Source organism: Nesoenas mayeri (genome assembly GCF_963082525.1).
Source record: "Nesoenas mayeri genome assembly, chromosome: Z".
Lineage (NCBI taxonomy): Eukaryota > Metazoa > Chordata > Aves > Columbiformes > Columbidae > Nesoenas > Nesoenas mayeri.
Genome location: NC_137542.1, coordinates 14,942,130 through 14,966,606, shown reverse-complemented (window position 1 = coordinate 14,966,606; position 24,477 = coordinate 14,942,130). Strand labels below are relative to the sequence as shown.

At 39.2% G+C, this 24,477-nt stretch overlaps 1 protein-coding gene across 1 annotated transcript in view; it reads left to right on the top strand.

The window, feature by feature from the left end:
• Positions 1-18,685, top strand: part of FOCAD (focadhesin) — a gene marked incomplete at both ends in the record, with an annotated part of 103,951 nt that extends 85,266 nt beyond the window's left edge. The window contains 15 exons of the mRNA XM_080362336.1: positions 1,384-1,503; positions 2,418-2,540; positions 3,197-3,274; positions 3,671-3,742; positions 4,311-4,413; positions 5,546-5,626; positions 6,717-6,845; positions 9,697-9,812; positions 11,082-11,342; positions 11,811-11,900; positions 13,067-13,244; positions 14,681-14,778; positions 15,610-15,858; positions 17,011-17,086; positions 18,612-18,685. Coding sequence (XP_080218462.1) covers positions 1,384-1,503; positions 2,418-2,540; positions 3,197-3,274; positions 3,671-3,742; positions 4,311-4,413; positions 5,546-5,626; positions 6,717-6,845; positions 9,697-9,812; positions 11,082-11,342; positions 11,811-11,900; positions 13,067-13,244; positions 14,681-14,778; positions 15,610-15,858; positions 17,011-17,086; positions 18,612-18,685 — 1,848 coding nt within the window. The remainder of the gene's footprint in view (positions 1-1,383; positions 1,504-2,417; positions 2,541-3,196; positions 3,275-3,670; positions 3,743-4,310; positions 4,414-5,545; positions 5,627-6,716; positions 6,846-9,696; positions 9,813-11,081; positions 11,343-11,810; positions 11,901-13,066; positions 13,245-14,680; positions 14,779-15,609; positions 15,859-17,010; positions 17,087-18,611) is intronic.
• Between the last annotated feature and the right edge of the window lie 5,792 nt (positions 18,686-24,477).

The following is a 24,477-nucleotide window of genomic DNA, read 5'->3' as shown; positions in this document are numbered from 1 at the left end:
TATGTTTAGAAGACTTAAACTGAGCTCTACTAAGTTTAAACATGCATTTCAAATTATTTTGCCAAGATATATCTTGTAAGTTTTGATGTGGCCCGTACACTAGATCTGTAACCTTATTGAGATAAAACTTAAGAAAGAAAACTGATGAAATTGGTGGAGTTTACAACAGAAGAGAAGAATCAGAATAAGTATGGCTTTTGCAGAAAATAAGCAATCCTGTACCTGTTGTATGTAAGCCTGCATCAGCTGAACAGTTGAGTTGTATAATCCTATGTTTTTTCTGAGGGAGTTAGCAGAGATTGGTAGTATTATTCTCTTTCCCCTCTTGGTACTGCTCTGAAAGCATTTTTTTAAAAGTCTCTTTTAATGGAGTTCTTTTTTTTTTTTGCCAGTACATACGTGTTGGGGATTAGACTTTTGCAGTTTATGGTTCATGCATTAAAGTGACTTAGAGCTATGAAATAATTTATCTTTCCCCAGAGATTTCAAAGTGCTTTACTGAGTTAAACTGGGTTTAATGCTGCAGCTTCTGAGATGAAAGGCAGCAGCTGTTTGACATCATGAGATAGTTTGGGATGAGAAGCAAATCCTACCCTTTTCAATTAAAATCTCTGTAAGGAATTTTAAAGATAATTGTATGAGTTAAATTCGGCTAGCATCGTATGATGAAGACTACTATATTTATGAGATGCACAAGAGGCTCTTTCAGAGCTATAAAAGGCTAGACTGTAATCCTGTACTTGAAATGTACCTGTGGCCTGCTGCAGCAAGAGGTGCAACTTGAGTGTTACTTGCCCAAGTTGTCATCAGTCCTGCACAGTGCATAGGTGCTCTCTGCTTCCCCTACAGTCATGCGGTGTTCTGTTGCTTACCTTTGGTACAAAGGGAGTTAAACAGGTGGCACAGATGCCTTGTTGAAAGCTCAGACTTCATTTCCTTGTTCTCCACATCTAAGACAGAAGAATAGAAAAGTAGTGCCACTTGTGAATCGTTCTGCAAGGACAACGAGTCTAGTGTCATGCAGTTCTACTACATGCTCCTCTTCTGGCCTTCTGGATCTGCTTGCAGCCCTGATGGGATCACAGTATGCTGTGTATGCTCACGTAAATAACTATCAGATACTTGTGTTGAGAAAAGTAGATATATTTGTGTGGGAGATCGTGAGTTTGACATTCGTAAAAACAGAAGAACTTCCAAGCTTTAGCTGTATTTGTTTAATGCTAGCATCAATGAAAAATCTTTCAGAGAGGGAATAAGCATCTAAGAGTATAAATAGAAAATGTCATGGCTTTTTTATCATGCTGTCACATTTCTCCATGTGCACTTGTTACTGTGAAATTGATCAGACACTGGTTAACAGAATTAATTTTTATTTTTTTTCAGGTGCTCGCCTATTCTGTAGCCTGTTCCTGTGTCTCTGCTTTCAGTGTTGGAATCATAGAAGCAGCTGAGGCTGAGGAGGCCATGAACAAGCTACGGACCTTAGTGGAAAATAATCAGCAGGTCATAATTCAGTGTTTGGGCTTTGTTTCAGTTCTGTTTTTCTCTTGTCTGTTTAATATTGGATGCTACTTTACCCAGACTGTAACTTCAAGAAAATTATATTGATCTACTTTCAGCATTAACTAACATTGAACATATTGTGCATACAACACAATTACCAAGAATACCACTTGATCCATTGATGCATTTTCTACAGGTGTATAGCAATTACCAGATGGTGAAATAAAAATGAATTTTATGTTTTATTGCATTTAAAAGGAAAATTGGTACTTTTGAGTTCTTCTTGTCTTTAGTCTTTGCGTCCTACCAGTTTTTGTCTCTTTTGTAATATGTTTCTTTAGATTCTTGGTAGGAAAATACATCTGCTGTTCTCTTCTGAATTTTTGCTTTCCCTTAGCCTTCAGCTAGTGCATCACAGTCACAACATCTTCCAGGTGTCTGTTTCATCCCTAGTGTACTAGGTTTACCCTCTAAAAATGCCAAAAATAATCTCCATATTTCAGTGCGTGTTCTTTTTTGTTAAATTCTTGCCAGGAAAAAAAAAAAAGGCAACCATTTGAACCAAAGCTTCTGATTACACTAATCAACTGTTTAGAATGTTTATCTGGGAAATAGGAAGTAAAAAAAACCTGCCTTTGTCATCGTTTTTTACCTTTATATCAAAGTATCTTCTAAAATAAAGGCTCCAGAGCAATCTATGTGCCCAAGATCAGTCTTTCATCTCAGAAATCTTCTGTCACTTGACATGAGAAAATACTTGAAGTAAGAAAGCATCCAGTATCTTAGACAAAGACATTACTTTGAATTATTGATAAATAAGAAATATTTAAGTAATGCTTTGATAATAAATGTTAAAAATAATACAGAATCCCTTGGAAGATCTGGATTTTTAATGTGCCTTTTTCACCTTGCAGACCCACAGTTTTGCTTTAGCTCTAGGCACAGTAGTACATGGATTGTCAGCTTGTGGTCATGGGAAAGCTGAAGACTTGAGTAACAGATTAATGCCAGCCTGGATGAAAATTGTGCTTGCAGAGGTAAAGGAGTTTGAATTCATATCCTTTTGGTTTGTTTGGGTTTTTTTTTGGGGGGGCGGGGGGGGCGGACAGGGGAGTGATTACAAATGAACAGTAAAATGCATATGTCAGTCAGATCTTAATTTGGACATCTTTATTAGTTTGGAACAATATCCAAGGATAAAATCTAGGTTTTTAATGAAGGTTCCTTGTGAAATTAGTTGCTACTTATCAAAATTAGGCTAACAGAATTGTTATGATAATGCCTCAGTTATAATTATTTTGATTTATCTCACTGTAAAAAAAAAAAAAGTGTTTTTAAAATCAAACTGCAAACGTACGTATTAAGATTGCAGTTGAAGTGTTTCAGAGTTGAATTGTACAGGTGTATTGTGTGGAATACCAACTGTACTAGAAGAAAGTGATTAGTCAGGGAGAAATGTGATGTTTTCAGATTGGGGAGAGGGGGAGGGGAAAGCTCCATATAAATCCTTAATTCACCCAGAAGAGGGATGAACAATTATCCAACATGCTGGAGTCTGACATGAAAAGGTTGTTGGGATGAGAGGTGTACAAGCAATAGCAATCATGGTTTTATGTTGGAAGAAACAGGTGTTTTGTCCTACAGTAGCGTTGTGTGACTGCATTGACTCACTGATCCTGAATTATGCTTCCAGGGCTCTCCAACAATGCAGCGTCTGGCTGCTGTCAGTGGGCTGGTGGCACTGGTGGGCTCTGAAGCGGTCATGATACAGGTGAGAACATGCAAGTGGTACCTTGATCTCTTCTAGAAATTTGGCGAGAGGGCAAGATGGAATGACATCCTCTGCATCCTTAGAGCAGTCATTATATATTAGGGCACCCCATTTATTCAGTATTGAGTCATATTTGGTATAAACCAAGCAAGATAGAATTACAATGTGTAAAATTGGGCCTGTTCCGTTTTCCCATCGTATGGCCCATGTGCAGTGCTGTTGGGGAAAAGCTTACAGCCATACAAGTTTTTTTCTTTTTCTCCTCCACTCTCCCACAAAAAGGCATGTTTGAAAATGTAATCTGTCTTTTCAGCACCTGTTCTCTGTTTTCTTGTTTCCTTTTTTTCCCTTATGAAATTCACTTTTTTTTTTTTTTTTATTTTTCCCCTTTGACAGCTGAAATCTGAGAGCATTCAGTCCTCCCAGTTTCAAAATAAGCTGAATGAAGTCATCAGAACTCTTACACAGGTAAGAAGGTGCCTCTTTCCTGCTTTAGATAATGTACTAGGGTACTCTGACACCTTGCATAAACAGGCCAAATCTGTTTAAAGAAGCTGCAGAATGTCTGTGTCCAACCTGTGTTAGGGAAGAAAGGAACAGAATGGCATCAAACATAAGAATGTTTTGGATATTACCAAGAATTTTTTTTTTTCCAGATGTGGGTGCAAAATAGCAACTGAAGGTCAGGGCTTTAATTGGCAGCCTGCCTGGTGAAAATTAAGAGATCCAATGAAAAACAGGAGAGACCCCAGACTAATTTTGCAGTTGGCCCAGGGTAACATGCAGGGTGTGGGGTCTTGGATTGTGGGGATACAGTTGTCCAAGATTTTTTCTGATGAGGGTCCCTCTTCAGGAGGCACCAACCTTGAGCCGCTCTATTCTATACCTTGCAAATAAATTATTTCTTTTAGAAGAATTTCTGGAATCCATGCCTGAGTCTCTACTGCAGAAAACCTAGGGGAAGGGAACTTCTCTTAACACTTGAATGAGGCAACAGAGGGAAATTTATCTAACCAGTGGTTTATTGTCCCAACAGATAATCAGTTTTTCAGGGCAAATTGGCCTTCAGACAAATGCAGCAGGACTTCTAGGACGACTTCACATGTCCTGTTTGTCTTCTACCCAGAGCAGGGCATCAGGTAAGATTCTTTATTATTGCTGCTTAAAGAACATACAGAAGTAGCATCTAGCTAAAAAGGCAGCAAAGGACATATTAAACAATACAGGCTAAATATTGCAGCCCTATTAAATGACATGACGGCCTTTGAATCAAAGATCTCATGGTCCTGTGGGCCAGACCTAAAGGTTGGAACATGAATCAGAAATCAGAAATGCTGAATAGGACACCCCCCCATTAGTTTTGCGTGCAGTATCAAAGTAAGGTTCTGAATTGTTCTCGTCAAACTTGTATGTTGCATCTGTCTTTATTCTTTTATAGAACAAATTGTAAAAAAATTTTAAACTGGATATGGCACATGTGTTTGATATTTACGTTATCCACTCAATGCCCTGGGAACTGGTTAATCTACTCCTTGTTTAAGCACTTCCCAATGTATAATGAAGCAAACAGTTAAAAACTGGTCCATAACAAAAGCAAGCTGACCCTTCAAAAGTATTTTTCTAGAAGCAATCTTCTCTGAGTAAAAAATTAGTGTTCTGTACACTTTCAGTGTAGCAGTTAGCACAGAAGCTCATATTCTGTCAATACATCATTACCTTCTGGTGGTGTTTCAATATCCATTGGTAAAACAAAAGCTGGATTACACTATTGATAAAATACCATTTACAGGAGGAAACTAATTTAAGTGGAAGCTGTTAGCGTCACTGTGAACCAAGTTGGGAACCAGTAATATGAAGTGTAGATACATTTCCTCATCACAGTAAAAGTATTCTGTATAGTCTTGGCACACATGCCTGAGGTTAGATAAATATAGAATGTCTCTGTTGTATTAAACTTACTTAGCTTTTGAAGCTCTCTTTTAGAGCCTGACTTGCAGTGGCTGATATATTTTAAGGAAGTTCTTATTCGTGGCTTTTCAGTTGGGTCAGTGGGACCTGGCACTTCTCACCAAAACAAATGTTTAGCTTGCCTTAAAAGCGGAAAGGCTAATGCATCTCTCAATAATCTTGTGATCTAAATGCTTTGAGTCACCTACAGAATTAGTTAGCTCAAACAGAGTTAAGTTTGGCCTTTGAATTTACATGGTAGCTGGAGGTTATAATTTCTGCTGACATGTTTCAGGGTATAAACAGTCTTTTTTGTCTTCACAGTTCCTCCAGATTTTAGCTACTTGCCTGTAAACAGCTTTATCAGGGCAGCTATTGACTTTGCCATTGAAAGTGGAAAGAAAGGTAAGAAGGGATCAAACTACAGTATCCTTCTGAGAAATTCGTTATAACTGTAAAAGCTGACCCTAATAACCTGCTTTTATTTGCTACGAAAACTTTTCTAAATATTAAATTGAACTTCACTAGCGTGGGATATTTAGTCTCTAAAGAAAAAAATTAATAACACTCAATCAGATAAGGTAGAATTGTGCAGTTAGTTCTTAGGTTTTCTCCTCTGAATCTGTATGACTTTTTAAACCCTTTCCCTTTCCCCTTCTCTCTCTGTCTATGAGATTATGTGTCTTTTCTATGGGAATGAAAGTCAAATCACTTGGTGTTAGCATGTGTCCTCAGGAATACCCCATCATCAGGCAAACTTATGCTGTCCTTTTTTCAGTGGTCCTAGGTTAAGATTCTCTCTAACAGGGTGGTGTTCAAGTGGCTTACTGCTATGTATGATAAATGCAAAGGAACCTGAAGAAAGTGTACTCTCACATGAGGAGTGCTAGTAAAAGAGAGATGTCGTAGAGTACAGTCTCAAGGGAGATAAAGCAGAGATTATTCTTTTGTGGAGCTAAGTGAGGTCACTGTTGTCCTATGGATCAGGCTTTGCTTTCAATTGAGGTAAAAAATGAGCATGCCTCCAGGAGGACTTTAGCTGAGTTAACTCCCTGTCTTTAAGTAACACAATATGTCGCAAAGGTTAGCACCTGTTTTAAAATTTTTGTGGCCTGCACCTGCAGGATAGGGAAGGAGAGCAGTGTCAGAAAAAATTGCTGTTCTGCTACTAACATGCAAGAATAGTACTTTACCAGATGAGGAATACATATAATTAGCTCATAAATTGTTTCAAGGAGAAAGAACCAGAAAATTTCTATTTCTCAGTAACAAAAAGCCTTTTCTGATAGCACATTAATGTTAAAAATATAACTGTTGATTGCAAACAAGAGAGAGCTAATTCTCAGATACAAAAAGAAATAACAGAAAATTTATAATGCTTCTCAGTTCCTCACTACAGATTGGTCTTTAGTGCAGCGTTCACATCTTTTTCCTGAGCTGTTTAGCCAAATGCATGTGTGTAAAATTCAGACTCTGATTGGATCTTCTGTTGCAGGCCCTGAATATGTCCCAACTGAGCTGGTGAAAGCAGCACTGGCACCCATTGCATTAGTTGGAGAAAGCTATCAGTATCCACCTGTAAACTGGGCATCCATTCTTTCTCCTTTGATGAGGCTAAACTTTGGTAAGATTGTTTCCTATGGAGTCTTTTGTACTTGTGACAAGACAACTTTACCAACACAGCTTTCACAAAATTTAGTGCCCACTTCAGGGCTTGGAAGTTATTGAAGGGACTGAGGTGTTAACTATGCTTTCAAGACCAGCTTTTTAAGATTTGCAAGCATTTATTTCGATCACTGTGTGGACATAGTTTGTTTTAACTCAAGAAAAGGCCAGAGAAGATCAGAGCTGAGAAGTTTGGATCAGTATTGGAAGTTTTCTAAGACACTGGTGAAATTGCATTGAATTTTTCACTTGAACTATTTGCAGTATGAAGAGCCCATCATGAAACTCAACTAATTATATCCTTTTTTCAGTACCTGCCAAATGCTGGTCCAGTGCCTGTGTCAGAGGCTGCACACAGCTTTATCACAAGTTTGAACTTTCCATAGTTTATCTAGCTATCTGAACTACACTGGGTGACAGAGAAAAGCATATCCCTTTTTTCATCATGACCCTGATTTTCAGTGCTCCTAAGAGCATTTTATCATCAAGCTTTGATCCTGAAGTATTGTGTTGGACAGTTTGTATAATATTTTTCTACTCAAGATACCTGTCGGTGCCTGCTTTGGTTGATGTGTCTGAGTTTCAAATTCATTTCCTTAAAAAACCCCCAACAAATTACTGTGCAAAGTTCCACATTGCCTTTTTTGATTCTACTAAGTTTTCTTTCTCCTGATTTATGTAACTGTTGTTACTGGCCTTGCAGATTCTTTTACAACTGAGTTGGGAAAGTGCTGTTGTGTTTAAAATAATGTATTGTAAAGTCCAGAATATGTAAGATTGTTCTTTCTGGTGTTTGTTTTACTTATACAGAGTGCATGTGTAAACACTAGAAATCATTGAACTGTCCTATGAGGAGTAAGTACTTGCTAGATACAGAAAGATTTGGCTGCATATTAAACATTTTTACTTATACTTGAGCTGCAACTTCCTTTTTACTTGGTATTCTTGCAATTGATAGTGAAGTCTTTTGTAAGAGTAAGTGAAAGAATTTCCTATGCTGATGCAAATTTGGGTAACCTTATGAATAGCTGAAACTTATTAAATGTATAGGGGATTTTTTTTTATTCTTGTCTTTCACTTAGGAGTCTTACTTTTGTAAATCAGGGGAATTCTGAAGGAAACAGTATATACTATCAGTTTTATGGCTATGTTTTTATTGACTTCAGACAGCATAGTCTGCATTTCTGTACATAATTTCCCTTGAGTGTCCCTCTGTAGTGTGTGGAAGTTGCACACCCTTTTCTAGATAATATATGCATGCAGAAATGCCACAGAGATGTACCAAAACTAATCCAAACCAAGGATAAGCTCAAACAAACTTCTGTTTCGTGGCAATGCAAAACCAAACAACTGAAACCAGTGAAAACCAGGGACAATCCCAAAACAATCAGCACTCTAACATTTAACACACCACTACAGTTTGTCATAGCAGTCAGGGTGCTATTACTACACATTGACGTACAAGAATGATCACCTGAAGTATGCACCCACTCGCTCACAAAGGGGAAGCTCTCTCAAGGGTACCCAGAAGAAATTATCACTTGCCTGGCAGCGGATGTGGTCACGAGGGTTCCCTGAAGGATAATATCCAGAAGAAACCATCACTCACCGAGGAGGAGCTGGGAATTTTACTTAGACGGTGTCCCTGATGTAAGGGGAGAGGTCCCAATCACAGTCCCACTGCTCCAGGAAGACCACTCCAAGGGGGTCACCATCGGTGGCCTCATTTATAGGCTGGTCAGATCTGTGCTCTGGTCATGTATGGACATGGTCCAGAAGCTTCTCTAGGCTGAGGCACCCCATTATTTGGGGACCCTCTCCATTGACTCAGGCTTCCCACCTCTGTTGCTCCCCTGACCAAGTGGTCTGCGTGAATGGAGTCACCGTACCCTAGTGGGTACATGATAGTTGGTACCTGACCAAGGTGTGTACGTGTCAGCAGTTGCATGAGGCATAAGAGGCTTGAAAATAAGGGTGCAAAAGAGCCAGCAGCTGCAGTGTTCACAGCCCTGGTCCTTACCAGGGCAGGTGCACTTGCAGGAAGAAATAGGTCTTGCTGTGTGCTGATGAGCAATTCTCATGTTGTGCTAAAAAGTATAATGCAGAACAGTTGTATTATGACCTAACAGTCACCTAGAAATGTGGCACTCCTAACACTTTTTCTGGAATAGCTATATCATGGATATTTTTATGAAAATTAGACTATATTTTCAGTTCTCCTGGATTCTCTAGGTCACTGTTATTCATGTCTGAGAATTCTTGAGTGTTTTTATGAACCTTAAATATTTCACAAATTCTACTGTAAATGTTTTTTTCATCTGTAAACATATTAAAAACAATAGATTACTTTTGCATCTTACAAGGTTTATTGCAGCTGTTGCTGAGCAGTAAACATAATGTTATTGCAGTAGTACCTCTGTTTTTCAGTAGTGCTCTGAAGTGAATAGTCATAGGCAAATAATAATCTCTGTTTTGGGAGTCCAATATTGATTCATTTTTACTTCTGTAGATTAAATCTTCTCTTTATTTGACAAGAATTTTTTAAACTTTTACTTTTCGTACCATTCCCACTTTTTTATTCTTGCGTGAATCAACATGAATGTGGACAAATCCTGAGATTTTTCGCTGAAAGTGCGTGAATGGGAAAAGGAGACTTCTAACGTGTGTTAAAAGCTTTAAGCACCATCTCTAGAAGAGCAGATTTCTAATGTAGTGCTATAGTAGAAAAATAACAGTCTTCTATGAGTTGAGAACAAATTTAAAGTGAAAATAATTTCTTCATAACTTCTATTTGTTTTCTTCTACTTTAGGTGATGAGGTAAAACATCTCTGCCTTCAACTGGCTGTGACACAGGCCCAGTCATCTCAAAATGCAGCAATGCTTTTGGGGATGTGGGTGGCACCACCCCTTATCTACAGTCTCAGTGTATGTATGTCAGATAATTTATGGGATCTCAGCACCTCCTTCCTATAAGATTCTTCTGTGATAATGTTTAGAATGCCTCACCAGAAAAGGATTACTAGGTTCAGAGTTCTGCAGAAATATTGTTTAGCTAATATTTATAGTGAAAGAAAGGCTATTTAAGGCAGACTTAAGATCTGTTACATTTGTTTTACTTCAATTGCTTCAACCTCTTTCCTCTCATTTCATGCTATATCTCTGATAACTTAGAGATTTAAGAAGGCATGGCATGTAGGGAAAAAATGTATCTTTTATTATACTAGCTAATAGTCTTAGAAAAAAAGCCAACCTATCTGTCCAAAAGCTCACTTGCTTCTTCCAGCAATGCCTCTTGATCTAGTAAAACATGTTACTTCTTGAAAACATTGCCTTAATTCTGTAGATAATCAATAGACTAACCTATAGTATAATCAAGTTTGCGCTTATCCTTCACTGCAGTGTAGTTCTTCTTATGGAGGTACAACAGGGACTCTCTGAATCCCACAGTGCACTTCACTGTGCAGTTCTGTCAGTTTATGCAAGTTAAGTTGCAGGTTCATGACAATTCTCAGAAAATCCGTTGTGGATTTCTGTGATCTTTTCCAGTTCTTCAAGGGGTATTTTTGTCTTGTAATTTTTAATTCATTAGTCTTCACAGATACACACATACTTGGTGGCAATTTTAAGATACATAATTGATAAAATACCAAAAAATAAAAAATTTCTCAGGACATAAATTTTGTCACTGCACTGGGGATTTAAGGTCACAAAACAAGCTCAGCCACAGAGTGTGTAACCTTTGGATTTCTTCAAGGTAATTACTCATTTCTCCTCACTAGCTAGCAATATTAATGGTGCTGAGAGCACCATACTTCTGTCCTTGGCTTTCTAGTCAGTCTGTATGCTTACAATATATATTGTCTATCAGTATAACAATGCGGTGGGATATTATCAATCAGTATAGCAATGCAGTGGGCACCATATAGGTAAACCACAGTTGTCATGCCAATATAGAGACTTGGTATCTAGGGTTCATTGAACTTTTTAAGGAAAACAGAATATTGACATGTTAGAACTCTTTTTAATTCAAGCAGCTCATCAAAAGACAGAAGAAGAATTTAGAAGTCTTTATGACTTTCACTGCATTTTAAGTGGTGTTTGAGCCACTTTAATATCATTTCAGGCTTTATAACAATAATTGAAGATCAGGGAGGAGATAGAATCTGAAACTAAGGAAAACATTTTGCTTTTCAGGTGAAAACCCAGAAATACCTTTTCATGTCCCTGCCCCTGTGGATGAAGCATGTTGCAGAAGACAAACTCCAGTTTTTTACAGAAGTATTTCTGATACAACAATTTGAAGTGAAGAATTGCACAGAAAACCCAGAAGTTTGCCAGTGTATTTTACAGGGGCTTTTGCAGGCAATGAAACTTCCGAACCCAGCCCAGTACTGCTGGAGCTTTCTGTGCCAGGCTGTGGAGAAAATATTTGCCCTTCTACCAAATGAGATTCAGGTAAGGAATAAGTATGAGGTGTTTGAACATTGTGACTGCATACTTTTATGATGGTAAGTCTCATCTTTCTGCCCTGACCCATCAGACTTCAAGTATGAAATAGATGTAAAATTTTTAATGATAGTAGTTAAGATGCTTGAACAATTTTAATTTAAGTAAATTTTGGATATTCTTTATAATACTGATTTAAAGAAAGTATCTGGTGATGGAAAATATTTTCAAGGAGGGGCACTTTTCCATTAAAAGTAAAACAAACTCTTTGAAAGTTTTCAGATATTATTCCTTAATAATTAAGTACATTGAAGGCCCCAGGAAATACAGAATTTCTAAAACAGAATAAATAAAACACGGCTTGAGACTACGTTAAATATTCATCATGATCATTAACAAGGTTCCTGGACTCACCACTTTTAATGATGAAGAAACCTGGAGATATACATAAACATGCATTTACTTTTCTGTTTCCAGAGAGGCAAACTGGAGATGTATATCAATGTAACAAAATGTATCTCAGAAATGACTGATTCAGAGATTGATCGCATTGTCCAGATCCCTAAGGTAATGATGTTTTACTCCTGGTCTTTTTTCACCAAATCACAGGTAGCAAGGTGGCCTTACCATTTTTCTTGTCACCTGAGTGTTTTAGCTCATTGGGAGCAATTATTATTTTATCTTCCACGCAAATAAGAGTGTTCTGGCTGTAATTTGCAGGCAGCAGATTGAAGCAAAAGTGACAAGAGCTCATATCCAGAATTTTCTCAATGCAACTGAAATACTACTGATTTTACATGGGAGCTTTGAACTGGAGAGTCTAAGCAACTTGGTCAAGTTCAGACAGGGCTTTGTTAGCAGAACAGGAATGGTGTTAATATCTTCTGAATCCCAGACCAGTGATGCAAACAGCAAACTCTAGTCCTCTTCTGTTGATATAACCACGTACCTGAAATGAACTGTAAATGCATCCTGGTGGCAAGCTGTGCTTGAACTGGAGGTTCCCTGCTTCTGTTAAAAATGTGAAACACTTTGACTGAAAAACATTTGATTTTTGACTTAGCGTACTGTATTTGCATTTGCACCCAGAATGTTTCCAAGTGAACAGGATGGCTAAGGATGACAATGGAATAGAAAAGCTTTCAGATTCTAGCTCACCAGTAGAATTAATTAGCAGTGGAATTCGTAGCAGCTGAAATGCTACAGAAATTACCTGTATAGAAGGACTTGATGGTTTCAGATCAGGTTGTCATAAACGAACTTCCATGTTGTAAATCATGTTTTTCTGTTTACTGGCCAATTCACTAGAGAATCAAGCATTTGAGTAGATTAGGGAAGCTGAGCTAGCTGTCATTTGCTTATAACTTTGAGTTCTTATTTCCATACTGGAAAACACCATTTAAGAAAACACTTTATGTCTCTGCATTGAATCTGTCTTGTAAGAAGACTTGAGTCTCCAGAACTGTCAAGTTGACTAATTTCAATTTAAAGGGGAATGTAAAATTTAAAACAGTATGAAAGCAGTCACGCTGTACTATGTTGCACTTTACTGGGCTATTTAGAAGCATGTAAAATTGAAGTAATGTGCACAGCCTTCGGTTTCAGTCTTGATGAAAAATGAGCCTGCTAGTTAATAAGAATTTCTCCCCTTTTTTTAATAAAGAGGAATGCAGCATCTGATGTTCTCACAAGAAAGATATATTTTAATTTAACATTTTTAATTGCATTTGCAGAACGATATAGAGAAGGCCACATTCACGAAATTGTACTTAATTTCTCAAGGCAGACTGCCTCTGATGAACTTGAGTGCTGTGATTGATACTGTGGGAGGACATCACCAGAAGGAAAATATTTTATGGATGCTCTTGCTTAGTTTCTATCATGCTGGCATTGTGAGCCACGAGAACACAGGTAAGGTTAGTCTTAACGAAAAATCAACAACAAATTCAACAGATATTGATAGATCTCCACTTGATTCTTTTAAGATAATTTTAAGATGGTTTAACAGACATGTTTCCAAATTTCTCTATTTTAGAAACGACTCAATCTTGAGAATTTTTCTGTTCTTCAAATACTTGTATTAAACATTGCTTTTATGTTTTTCTCCAATTCTTTATGTTTCTGTGGATAAGCTACAAGTCATCTATCTTCAGCCAGGTGGTTTGCAGACCACAATTTTGACTACATCCTTATAAGACTTTCAGTGTAAGGTAGAGTTATAAATGTACATAGCATATCAGAGACCAGTAATAGTGCAACGCTGCTAACCTTCAGATCTAATATATATGACTTACTGGTCTGTGAGCCAGTAGGTGGGAGTGTTTTCTGTGAGACTAGTTGAACCAAGGAGATAACTTGCTTTTCTGAACTTCCTTCACTGAGTTAACACAGAAAACAAATTGCCCTTCTGCCTCTTCATAACCATACCAGATAGTTTTCTGGTGGGTTAAATGAGTTGGGCTGGCTCAGAAGGGGTCTGATAAAGCACTGGAGATGATGCAAGAGAAGTTGCAAAATCACATGGGAAGATAAAGAAGGACGAAGAAAGAATGAGGTCTCATCATTTTCCTGGCAGAAGGATCTTTCGCTGCCTATGTTTACAGAACAATTTCAAAGCACTGTATTGCTGGATGCCTCAGCTGCCAGCTGTGGTTGGAGAACTTCAAACAGTAGTGAGTTTTGAATGAGTGAGGTGAGGCTCCTTTGGGTAAAAGAGGAGACAACTTGAAAGAGGGCACAAGAGTACAAGGAAATGGTAGTGTATGAAGTGACATGGTCTTGAATGTGAAGATGGTTATTAGTTTGTAGGAGGTAGAATGGATTTTGGACAGCAGAATCTGAATCCATGAGATATGCTCCATTCTTGGGTAGAGGACTGGTTTTATTTGCATGCCTTGACTGTATTTTACAGATCCTCTCTGCACTGTAGGAGGATTTTCGCCGTGCTCCCCACATTCTTGCCAGGTGTACAGTGACATCAGTGCTCGACTTAGATGGGCTACTGGGGCAAAAACTTCAGGGAGGCTTCAGGAATTCTGTAGCAGTCATATATGTAGACTGGGTTAGTGGGACCTGCAGGCTGCCATTATGTGGAAAAATTATTGCCATTCGTTCGTTTTTTGTGTGTTCAGTGTGTTGCCTGCATTTATATAGTTTTTGTACTGTTCAGGTGCCCATATACCACATATCAGTGGCAACAATGAATCAAATGTGATGGTGGTATTGGTGATGGTTGTTCTTCCACAGTCAGTGCTTTGTTGCTATAGTGGTTCCCTGTGCTTGCTTTTTAATGAAAAATGCTACGTTCTAGTGTTTTATGTGAGTCATTGTTCTTGGTTGTCTTCTAGGAGTGCTGAAAAGATTGGACTGGCTGCTAGACCTGATGGGCTACATAAGAAATTCAGCACACAAGTTAGCACCCTTACAAAATGTCAGTCTTAAAGAGGTATGTGCTGTGAAAATAATTTGCAGCTTTCAAGAAAAAGGGAGATTTTGATGTATTTCACATTCTTCCTCAGTAATAAGTATTATTATCCATGCTTTTAGAATATTGTCGTCTTACCTCCATAGAAAAATTCTTCTCAATTTTTGTAAATGTATGTGTATATAAAACTTTTACTTTAAAATAACCATGACATTTAAATTATGATGAAGCTAAAGGCAATGAAAGGAAATAATTGCTTCAAATTATTGTATTTAGAACAGTTAAAGGAAGAAATTGAATTCACTAGTAAAACTGTCTAAACACATCAAAACTTTGCAGTTGCTGTTTCTAAGAGGGCTTGGACAGTTTTAGGAAACCAATATTGTTCATTGTTACATCTGTTCAGCTGTTTATTTCTTCTAGTTAAGGACACAGAATAAGCTGCTGCTTAAATCAGAAAGACATTCATTATCCCCAACCATTTGTAGCACCGCAAGGGTGACCATCTCTAATTTCCCCTCAACAGTCAGCTTTCTGTAGAAAAGTTATTTCCCCATTTTAGATGAAATATGTATTAGCCTTAATCTAAAGGATGATTTTAGCAGTGTGTGATTTTGCTGTCCTTTCTGTAGACATTTTAGTTTGATTGGAGTTTAGAAAGAGGCTTATGCCTGTTCAAAGTGTAAGAGCATATTGAGAACATTTTGGTTCTTGCATTTTAAATATTAGCTGAATTTTCAGATTATTGTTTGGAAGAGCAAGCCACCATCTGGATTTTGCGGTTTGATTTTTTTTTTTAATTGGTTCTTTTTTCCCCTTAATAAAGTGCATTTTTGCCATTTTCCTGTTTAGTACATAGATTTCCTCCTGTGGCTGTTTGCAGCTTCTGTGGTAGCCTGGGCTGACCATGGTGCAGCATTACTGCTTGGCCTCAGTGCTAACTGGTCACCGTGGAAGCACCAGATGACACCGGGATTATCTGAGGATCACATTGGCAAGCACCCCTCTGAGAAGCTTGCTGTGCAAGAGACTCTCACTCTCCTTCCAAGCAGCCTTTCCCTTTTGCTGGCTAAAGAGCCTTGGAAAGAACAAACACAAAAGGTAAATTTAAATGTAGTAGTAAGCATTTTCCAAGCGTCAGAAAGCGCTCCTTTTTTAGTAGTCAGCTCAAGTCTTAAGTGGAGCAGTTATTTCCTCTATATCTACTGCATCTAACTTGTGGTCTTGTTTTTCTTTTTCTGCAATCAGATATGACTTGTCTCAAAAGATTGAATGTAGTTTTTCAACTAACACATGTTGTGAAGAAAAAAAAAAAGCATTCCAGTGTTGCAAGTCAAACTCTTAGGAACATAGAGCTGGGAGAGGAGAGCTGGCAGCTGCTCGTCAGTCTTTAAACACTGAAAGATAGATCCTCTGCAGTTGGACATCACCACAGTGACAATTTAGGGTAGTCAAAATCTTCTGTGCAGTTTGCAGTATGTGTCATTTATTTTCAAGTATGAATTGAAAATAAGTGCAGAAAATTGTGCCTAATTTGGTAAGCCTACTGTAGATTGCTTGTGGTTGAGATTTGTGGAAATATTGTTACAAACCTGTAGATTAATAGTTAGCTGTTTTGTGCAAACCAGAATCCATTAAGGACTGGCTCCTGTACACTTCTGTGCTCAGAGTTACTGAAGTCAGAATTCAGAATGCGGGAGGAATGCAGGGGTGGGTTCTTAATATGCAAGTGCCTAATAAGGCTTTAGGGAAGAATTTGATACTATGCCCTGACAATCATCCTCTTAAGTTTGAAATACCACGTTGTCCTTCAGGCACCCTGCACTGCCAGAAAAAAAATGAAAAATTAGAGAGGTCAAAAGAGGGACAAAGGGAGTAAGAGTCCTGAAGAATTTGCAGTAGAATGTTTGGGCAAGAGACCAATAAGGAGGTTTCTTATTAATAGGCTAAAGGCATGATCAGGCAAGACAGAGGGAAAGTACTTACTGTACCTTCTTCATCACAAAGGGTTATTGCGGAGGTAATGAGAAGGAATAAAAGGAGTTTCAGATCCAGCTATGAGAGAAATAGCACTGACAGGGAGATGTATTTGAGAGCATTTGGATACTTTGGGCAGAAGGTTGTTTGGCCACTGTCTCTGATTAGATGATTTTGGCAGCAATCAGATGTTGCCTGTCAAACTGAAAAGAATTAGTGGTGTCCTGATACAAAGTCTCTTTTAATTCAGATTTTCCTTTATGTTTCAACCTTTAGTTTATTGACTGGCTGATCAATATGCAGGAAATTCCTAAGGAAGCATTATCAAAATCTTCTGCAGACCTGCTGAAAGGTAGAGTATTTTTTTATTGTCTCCTTATTTTTCCATAACTGTCAGTACAGATCAAAATCCGTTTGTTAAAAAGAGTGAGGTGAATCCATGCTATTAGCACATGTGGGAGAGCCGTATTTTGTCATTATAGAAACCTTCGCAGGTAAGTTAACATTCATGTCGGTAACACCTTCTTCTGTTGTATTTGCTGTCTCATCTGTTGACACAATGGACAACTGAATATCCAAAGGACCTAAAGCTACATCTTGTCCTACAAATGTATTTCAGTGATCTAACAACTGTTTTTGGAGTTACCCTTACAAATAGAAAGCAACATACTATTTGAAAATCCTCCAGTACTAGAATAGAAATCACATAACAATTTATTTGGGTGCAACTGAAGACTGAACTGTGGAGATAGGAGACAGGCAATGACAGCCTAGTAGAGTGGTCTGACAAGAAGGAATAGAGGAATGAGGATTGCCGAAAAGGTGTATGAAGAGAAGGATGGGAAGTACATGATATTTTGAATTACAGGAATGGCCTATGGCCCTAGCATGCACCCCATTGCTCACCTAGAGATGTAGGATTGTAAATACAATCTGTGGTAGTAATTTTGAGAGGACACCACAAATACTCTCAAGTGAAGTGAGTGTGCTTGTGTTTTTTTCCATTAACACAAGGCACCACCTATGATTCACCTGATTTTTTGGACCTAAACATGTCTTCTTGAAATCTGGTTATAAGTTCTTTACATTACTAGGATAATTAGCCTTGTTTTGAGGGCCTGCAATCTTAAGTCACTCTCTGATAAATTTCAAAATTTCGCTGTTTTGTCTGCTAATCTCCGCCAGAAACAATGCTGAGTGTTGTTGGAGAATCTCCTCTGTACATCAGAGGATTCTGAATATACATGGTATATTCTCAGTATGCCCTGACTGAGATGAGTCATTGTTTCCCTTGAACTTTCCATTGGTATGTTGTTTTTTTTTTTTTTTTTTTTTTTTGCTTCTGAGTACTAGAACTTGAAATTCCCTTCTGGATGACTAGAATATGACTGATTTGGTTACTGGATTTTGCTTAAACGTACGATCCTTTCAAACTGAATTGAGTGATCAGGGAATTGCATTTCCTATCAGTGAATTGTACAGAGGACTTAAGATGTTGTACTTTGTGCTTCCATCTTTCCCAGTGCCTCCTATCTCCCCTTCTGCGTAATTACTCATTGAACTGAAACTTTCTGCAGTGCTGGTTGATCCATGTGCTGCTTCAAAGTGATGGCCTAGGTAGCAGATTATGTGATAAGATTTCAGTAGGAGATGTGCCCTCAAGATGAAAAGCCTAATACAACATCATATTTCAAAAGGGTGTATCTTGTAAGCAGTGGAAGTAGCATCAGCAACTGTTTGACTAGCAACTGAAAAAGTAATTAAAAGACTCAGTAAGGGGAGAACTGCTTCTATACCTGTGTTAGTAAAATGACTACTCTTACATCCTTTCCAGTCTGGACTGCACAAATTAATGTCATTCATCCTTGTTTTCACAGTTACACTTCTGGCCTTGAGATCGCTTGCAGAGTTCAAGAAGAAATCAGTGTGGACTAGAGCTTATGGGTGGTAGCTGCACGCTGTATCTTATCCAATAAAGAAATCTGTGCATACTTAAAAGCATAATATTACTACTCGGGCATCAAGAAGACCAATTTCAAAGAGGTTTCCTATCAGAAGGTTTTGGATTATTTTTTTTTTATCCTTTTACATCCTCCCAAAGACTCATGAGATGAAAAATAGCATTTTGTTCTTCATTGATGGAGTGTGTTCTTTTACTTACAAACTGCGTAGCATGGTTTGAGCTGTGCTGTATCCAAAAGAGCAATACACATTCAGTTGTTTCAGTTGAGTTTTTTCAGTGATACCTGGGAGCCTAGAAAGCAGGAGTGGAATATCACTTTAACTCATGGAAGCTTTACAGGAATGGATGGGAAAACAAACTCATAAAATTTGTTTGGGTGTAGCCTATTTACTGAAATATGTTTTAGTGTAACCGACTTCAGAATGAATGATATTTTTTAACTGATAACCCTTTTTTAGTAATAACACAATGCAGCTGTGCAGTAGTGACAACACATTGAAGTTATATAATGTAAGCAAGGTTTCTGAAAGGCATGTTATACTTGACAATTTTGCAACAGCTTTATCAAGTTAATTGAAATAAGTCAATGATTCTAATGGCTGCTATGTCCCCAGCTCCAGGATAGCTGCAGTTTTCTTCCGACTTAAAACTGTTCTTGTCTCTCTTACCCTCCTTTGCACATAAGGAGAGTTTTTCTTTGCCTCTAGGCAAAACAGACAATGCAGCAACTGTTTTCCACCTTTGCCATTTTAAATAGATTAGCCTGTGCCATTTTCCTTATTTTTAATACTTTTCTCTTTCTGAAGCAACAGAGAACTTTTCCACTTCACAGTCTTGCTAAGACAGACCTTAAAAGGGCTTTTGTATTTATCAATCCTCACTAGAATAGTAAAAAATTAACTGAATATAATTGCTTGTGCACTGGTCCCTAATGTCTTCCAAAGCAGTACTAGTGAGAGCATTGTTGATTTTGACCAGGTTGCATGAAATGTTATCGCCCTGCATCTAGAAGACACACCTCATTGCAGCAATTCTCTTAATTTCAGGACTGATAACATTTCCTCTGTGGAAGAAATTCTCCTCTGAGTTCTTTATGGGCTTTATTCACCTAACAACGTTACTGTGGGATGGCAGTGAGCTTTCCACAGTGATTAGGCATTTCTTCAGTGATTAAGTGTGTGGAGAATTGACACAGTACTCATTTGTATTTCCAAAATAGTATACAATAATGTTAATTGCCTGCTCTGTATGCAGCTGTGTACTGAGAAAACAGTCTAAAGTTGAAAGTACAGAAGGACTCAAGTTGTCACTGAGTCAGCATCTCATGACATTTCAATTTATGTGCAGTTCTAAGTGACCTCTAACAAATCTAAATACATCACATTTTAATGGTCAGGTCCCAGAGCTATTTGTATCAGTGAGACTTGGAACATGAGCCCCACAACTGGAGTGGCCGGGGCGGGTAGGGCACTACAGGTGGTTCAAGAGGAACAGGCAGGGCAGGTGATGTGGAAGAGGTGTGACTGTACAGCCCTTACATTTGGAGATTATGTGGTTGAGAGCCTCTGGGTGAGGATTAGGAGGATGGAAAACAAAGCAGGTGTTGTTGCAGGTGTCTGCTGTTGTTCACTCAGCCAGGATGATAGCACTGATGATTTATTATTCAGGTGATCTGGAGAAATCTTTAGACTGGTAGCCTGTGTCCTTATGGGAGATTTCAACTTCCCAGACATCAGCTGGGAATACCAGACAGCTGTGACAAGCAAGTCTGGGAAATTCCAGAAGTATATTGATGATAATTTCTTGTCACAGGTAGCTGAGCCAGCCAGGAAAGATACCCTTCCAGACTTGTTTTAAGTAGAGATGGACTTATGGGAGATGTGATGGTAGGTGGCTGTCTTGGCCACAGTGATCACGATGTGGCTAACTTTAAATTTTTTAGTGTAATGAGGAAAAAGGTCAGCAGAGTTGCTACCCTGGATTTCAAGAAAGCAAAATTTAAGCTGCTCAGGGAGCTAGTTAGCAGTGTCCCTTGGGAATCTACTCTTGAGGGTGTAGAAGTCCACACATGCTCAACAGTTTTTAAGAACCACCTTCTAGAAGCACAGGAGCAGGCAATGCCACTGTTGTAAGCCAGACAAGCTTGGCTGAACAGGGAACTACTGGTGGAACTCAGTGGGAAAAGAAATTGTATGATCTCTGCAATCCAGGTCTCACCTTGCAGGAAGAGTACAAAGCTGTGGTTCACATGTGTAGAGAGAAAACACATAAGGCCAAAGGTCAGTGAGAGTTGGAAATGGCCAGTGTTGGGTCAGATAACAAAAACATTACTTTTTTGATTATGTTAAGAGCAAGAGGAGGTCTAAAGAAAACATTTGAGCAATACTTGTTGAACATGTTCTCTGTAGACTCAGAGAAGTACAGAACAGTTAGTTTAACCCTACTACCTTGGAAAAAATTCTCAAGGACAATACAATCATCAGGCACACTCAACATGCATTCACAAAGGGAAAATCCTAACTAAGCTGATAGCCTTCAAGACAAGATCACATGCCTAGTGGATGAAGGGCAGGCAGTGGATGTTTTTCTGGGTTTTAGTAAGGCTTTTGATACTGTCCTTCGCAGCATCCTTCTGGATAAGTCATCCAAATGTGAGATGACCAGGTTCATGGTGCAGTGGGTGAAGAACTGGCAGAATGGCGGGGCTCGAAGGGGCTACTAGTGAAAGGGGCTACATCTGGCTGGTGACCGGCCACCAGCGCTTTTCCTCGGGGCTCAATTCTAGTATTTTTATCAATTTTCTGGATGCAGGAGTTAGATGCACCATTAGTAAGTTTGCTGATGATACAAAACTGAGATGTGCTGCTGACTCTCTCAAGGGACAAGAGTCTTTGCAGAGAGATTTAAACAGATTGGGACACTGGCGGATCTGCACCTTGCGTGGAGGAACACCATGCCCAAGTATAGACTGGGAGAGGAGTGACTGGAGAGCTGCTCTGCAGAAAGGCACCTGGGGGTGCTGGTTGGCATTAAGCTGGTTGTGAGTCATCAGTGTGTGTCCGGGCAGCAAACCCCATCCTGGGGTGCATCAAACACAGCACAAACAGCCAGCCAAAAGAGGGGATTATCCCATGCTGTTTAGGATTGGTGCGGACACACCTCGAGTGCTGTGCGCAGTTCTGAGCCCCACAATTTGAGAAGGATGGGAAGGGCCTTGAATGGATGCAGAGGAGGGCAACAAAGCTGGTGAGATGCTGATCTCCCTGGGATCCAGTGATGGGACATGTGGGAATGGGTCAAAGTTGCATTAGATGAGGTTCAGATTTAAAATTAAGAAACATTGCTTTGAGGGTCATCAACCACCGGAACAGGCTTCCTAGACAGGTTGTCAGTCCCCCAAATCTGTCAGTGTTTGAAGCATTTGGACAGTGCCCTTAATAACATGCTTCAACTTGGTCAGCCTTAAGTGGTCAGGCAGTTGGACTAGATGATTGTTGCAGGTCCTTTCCAACTAGAACTATTCTAAATACTCCAGTGTACTCTACAACTCTGTGTGTCCAGCCCACAGAACTAAACTAGAGTTAGTTTGAAGTCCAGCCTTCTGAAAGGCAGATGAAGTTGCCTGTTGGTTCCTTGTGAATCCTTTCACTCTATAGTTCCATTTCTATTGGGCTGCTCTACCTGCAAGTATACATGTAGCCTGTGATGGAGAGACTATTTTTCCTATTGTGTGCTAGTGCTGGAGAGAGAAATATGGGAGAATATTTCTAGGTGTTCTTTTCAAAACTATATGGAAACAATTACTTTCAAGGACTGGGGTGAGCAAATAAGTTGCTACTGCGTTTTAGCTGTGTGGGAGGACAGCAAAGGAAGCTGGTGGTATAGATAAGTTCTTGTGACTCCAGCATAGCTGTTCTGTGGGCAAACAGAAGGCTTTTTTTTTTTTTCCTCTCTTTAGCACTTAGCTATAATTCATTTTCCACACTGTGGCTTTCATGTGCATGTTTATGAATTCAATCTTGCAGTACGTAAGCTGTACTAAAACTAATGATTTTTTAAAATGTCAGACAAATGTAGCAGTCAGATACCGTTCTGTTCCCAAATAAATTGTTTGACCACTCTGCCCAGGGAGGTTGTGGAGTCTCCTACTCTGGAGGCATTCAAGACCTGCCTGGACGCCTTCCTATGTAACCTCATCTGGGTGTTCCTGCTCCGGCAGGGGATTGGACTAGAGGATCTTTCAAGGTCCCTTCCAATCCCGAACATTCTGTGATTCTGTGATCACTTCTCTACTGATATTTCTTTACCCTTGTCTATACAGTACCTTATTTTGCCTGTAGTTATATGTAAGAACAATGCTTACTTTGAGCTGGGATCTCAAAACTGATACACATTTTTAACAAAGATTTGAGTTCTCAGAGATGGAAAGACTCAGGCAGCTTTTTACCTGTGCAAGCCTGAGCTTTCCTGGAAAGGTAAGGTAAGGCATTGGAGCTGAAGTTACAGTGGCCTGCTGTGGTTGCACATGGAAGGCTGATTGCCTGGATCTCCCATGTGCCTGCCCTAAGTTACCTCTGCACCAGAGAGAGTGGAGAAGTCTTCTGTCTTTAACATCATGCCTTTTTCCTGCAGTTTAGGTTTGGGGGTCCTCCCCATAAGGAATGTTAAATAATCTTTCTCCTGTTCCAGCCTTTTAGCCATCTATAAGAATCAATGCAAAAGGAGAGCATCACATCCTTTTTCCATTTCCTTTTCCCTCCTTTTCCTTTTCCTTTTCCCTCCTTTTCCTTTTCCTTTTCCTTTTCCTTTTCCTTTTCCTTTTCCTTTTCCTTTTCCTTTTCCTTTTCCTTTTCCTTTTCCTTTTCCTTTTCCTTTTTTTCCTTTTCCTTTTTTTCCTTTTCCTTTTTTTCCTTTTTCTTTTCCTTTTCCTTTTCCTTTTCTTTCTTTTCTGTATAACAATAAATGTGACTTAATATGAAAATCTGTGGTAGGTTTGGCCTTCGCTGACTGCCAGATGCCCATTCGGCTGCTCCTCTCACTCCACCTTCTTAGCAGGACAGGGAAAAAAATAGGATGAGAAAGCCTGCAGGTCAAGTGAAGACAGGGAGATCATTTACTGTTTATTATCACAAAACCAGACTCTACTTCAGGAAGAGTAATTTATTGCCAATTAAAAATAGAGTAGGGTGTTAAGAAACAAAGACAAAACTGAAAACACCTTCTCCCCACCCCTCCCTTCTTCCTACGCTTAACTTCACTTCTTCATTCCTGGCTCTTCTACCTCCATCCTCCCCAGGCGCTGCAGGGTGGGTAGGGAATGGTGGTTGCAGTAGTTCATAAACCTTCAACCTGGCTACTTGTTTCTCTTCACACTATTCCCCTGCTCCAGCACAGAGTCCTTCCCATGGGATGCAGTCCTTCATGAACAGCTCCAGCATAGTTCTTTCTCACAGGCTGCAGCTCTTCAAGAACTGCTCTAGCATTGATCCATACCATGGGGTACAGTCCATCTTGGCAAAGGCAGCTCGAGTGAGGGTCCGTCACAGGCCACAGCTTCTGCCAGGAACTTGCTCCTGTGCGGGCTCTCTGTGGGCTGCAGCTTTGTTCAGGGCACATCCATCTGCTGCAGTGTGGAGTCCAGCTGCATCTGCCATAGGGGAAGCCTCTGGCTTCTCACAGCGGCCATCCCTGCAGCTTCCCCACTGCCAAAGCCTTGCCACCATGACCCAATACGATATCACATGTCATACTTCCACCTACAGGGTATGTTAACTCCAGGT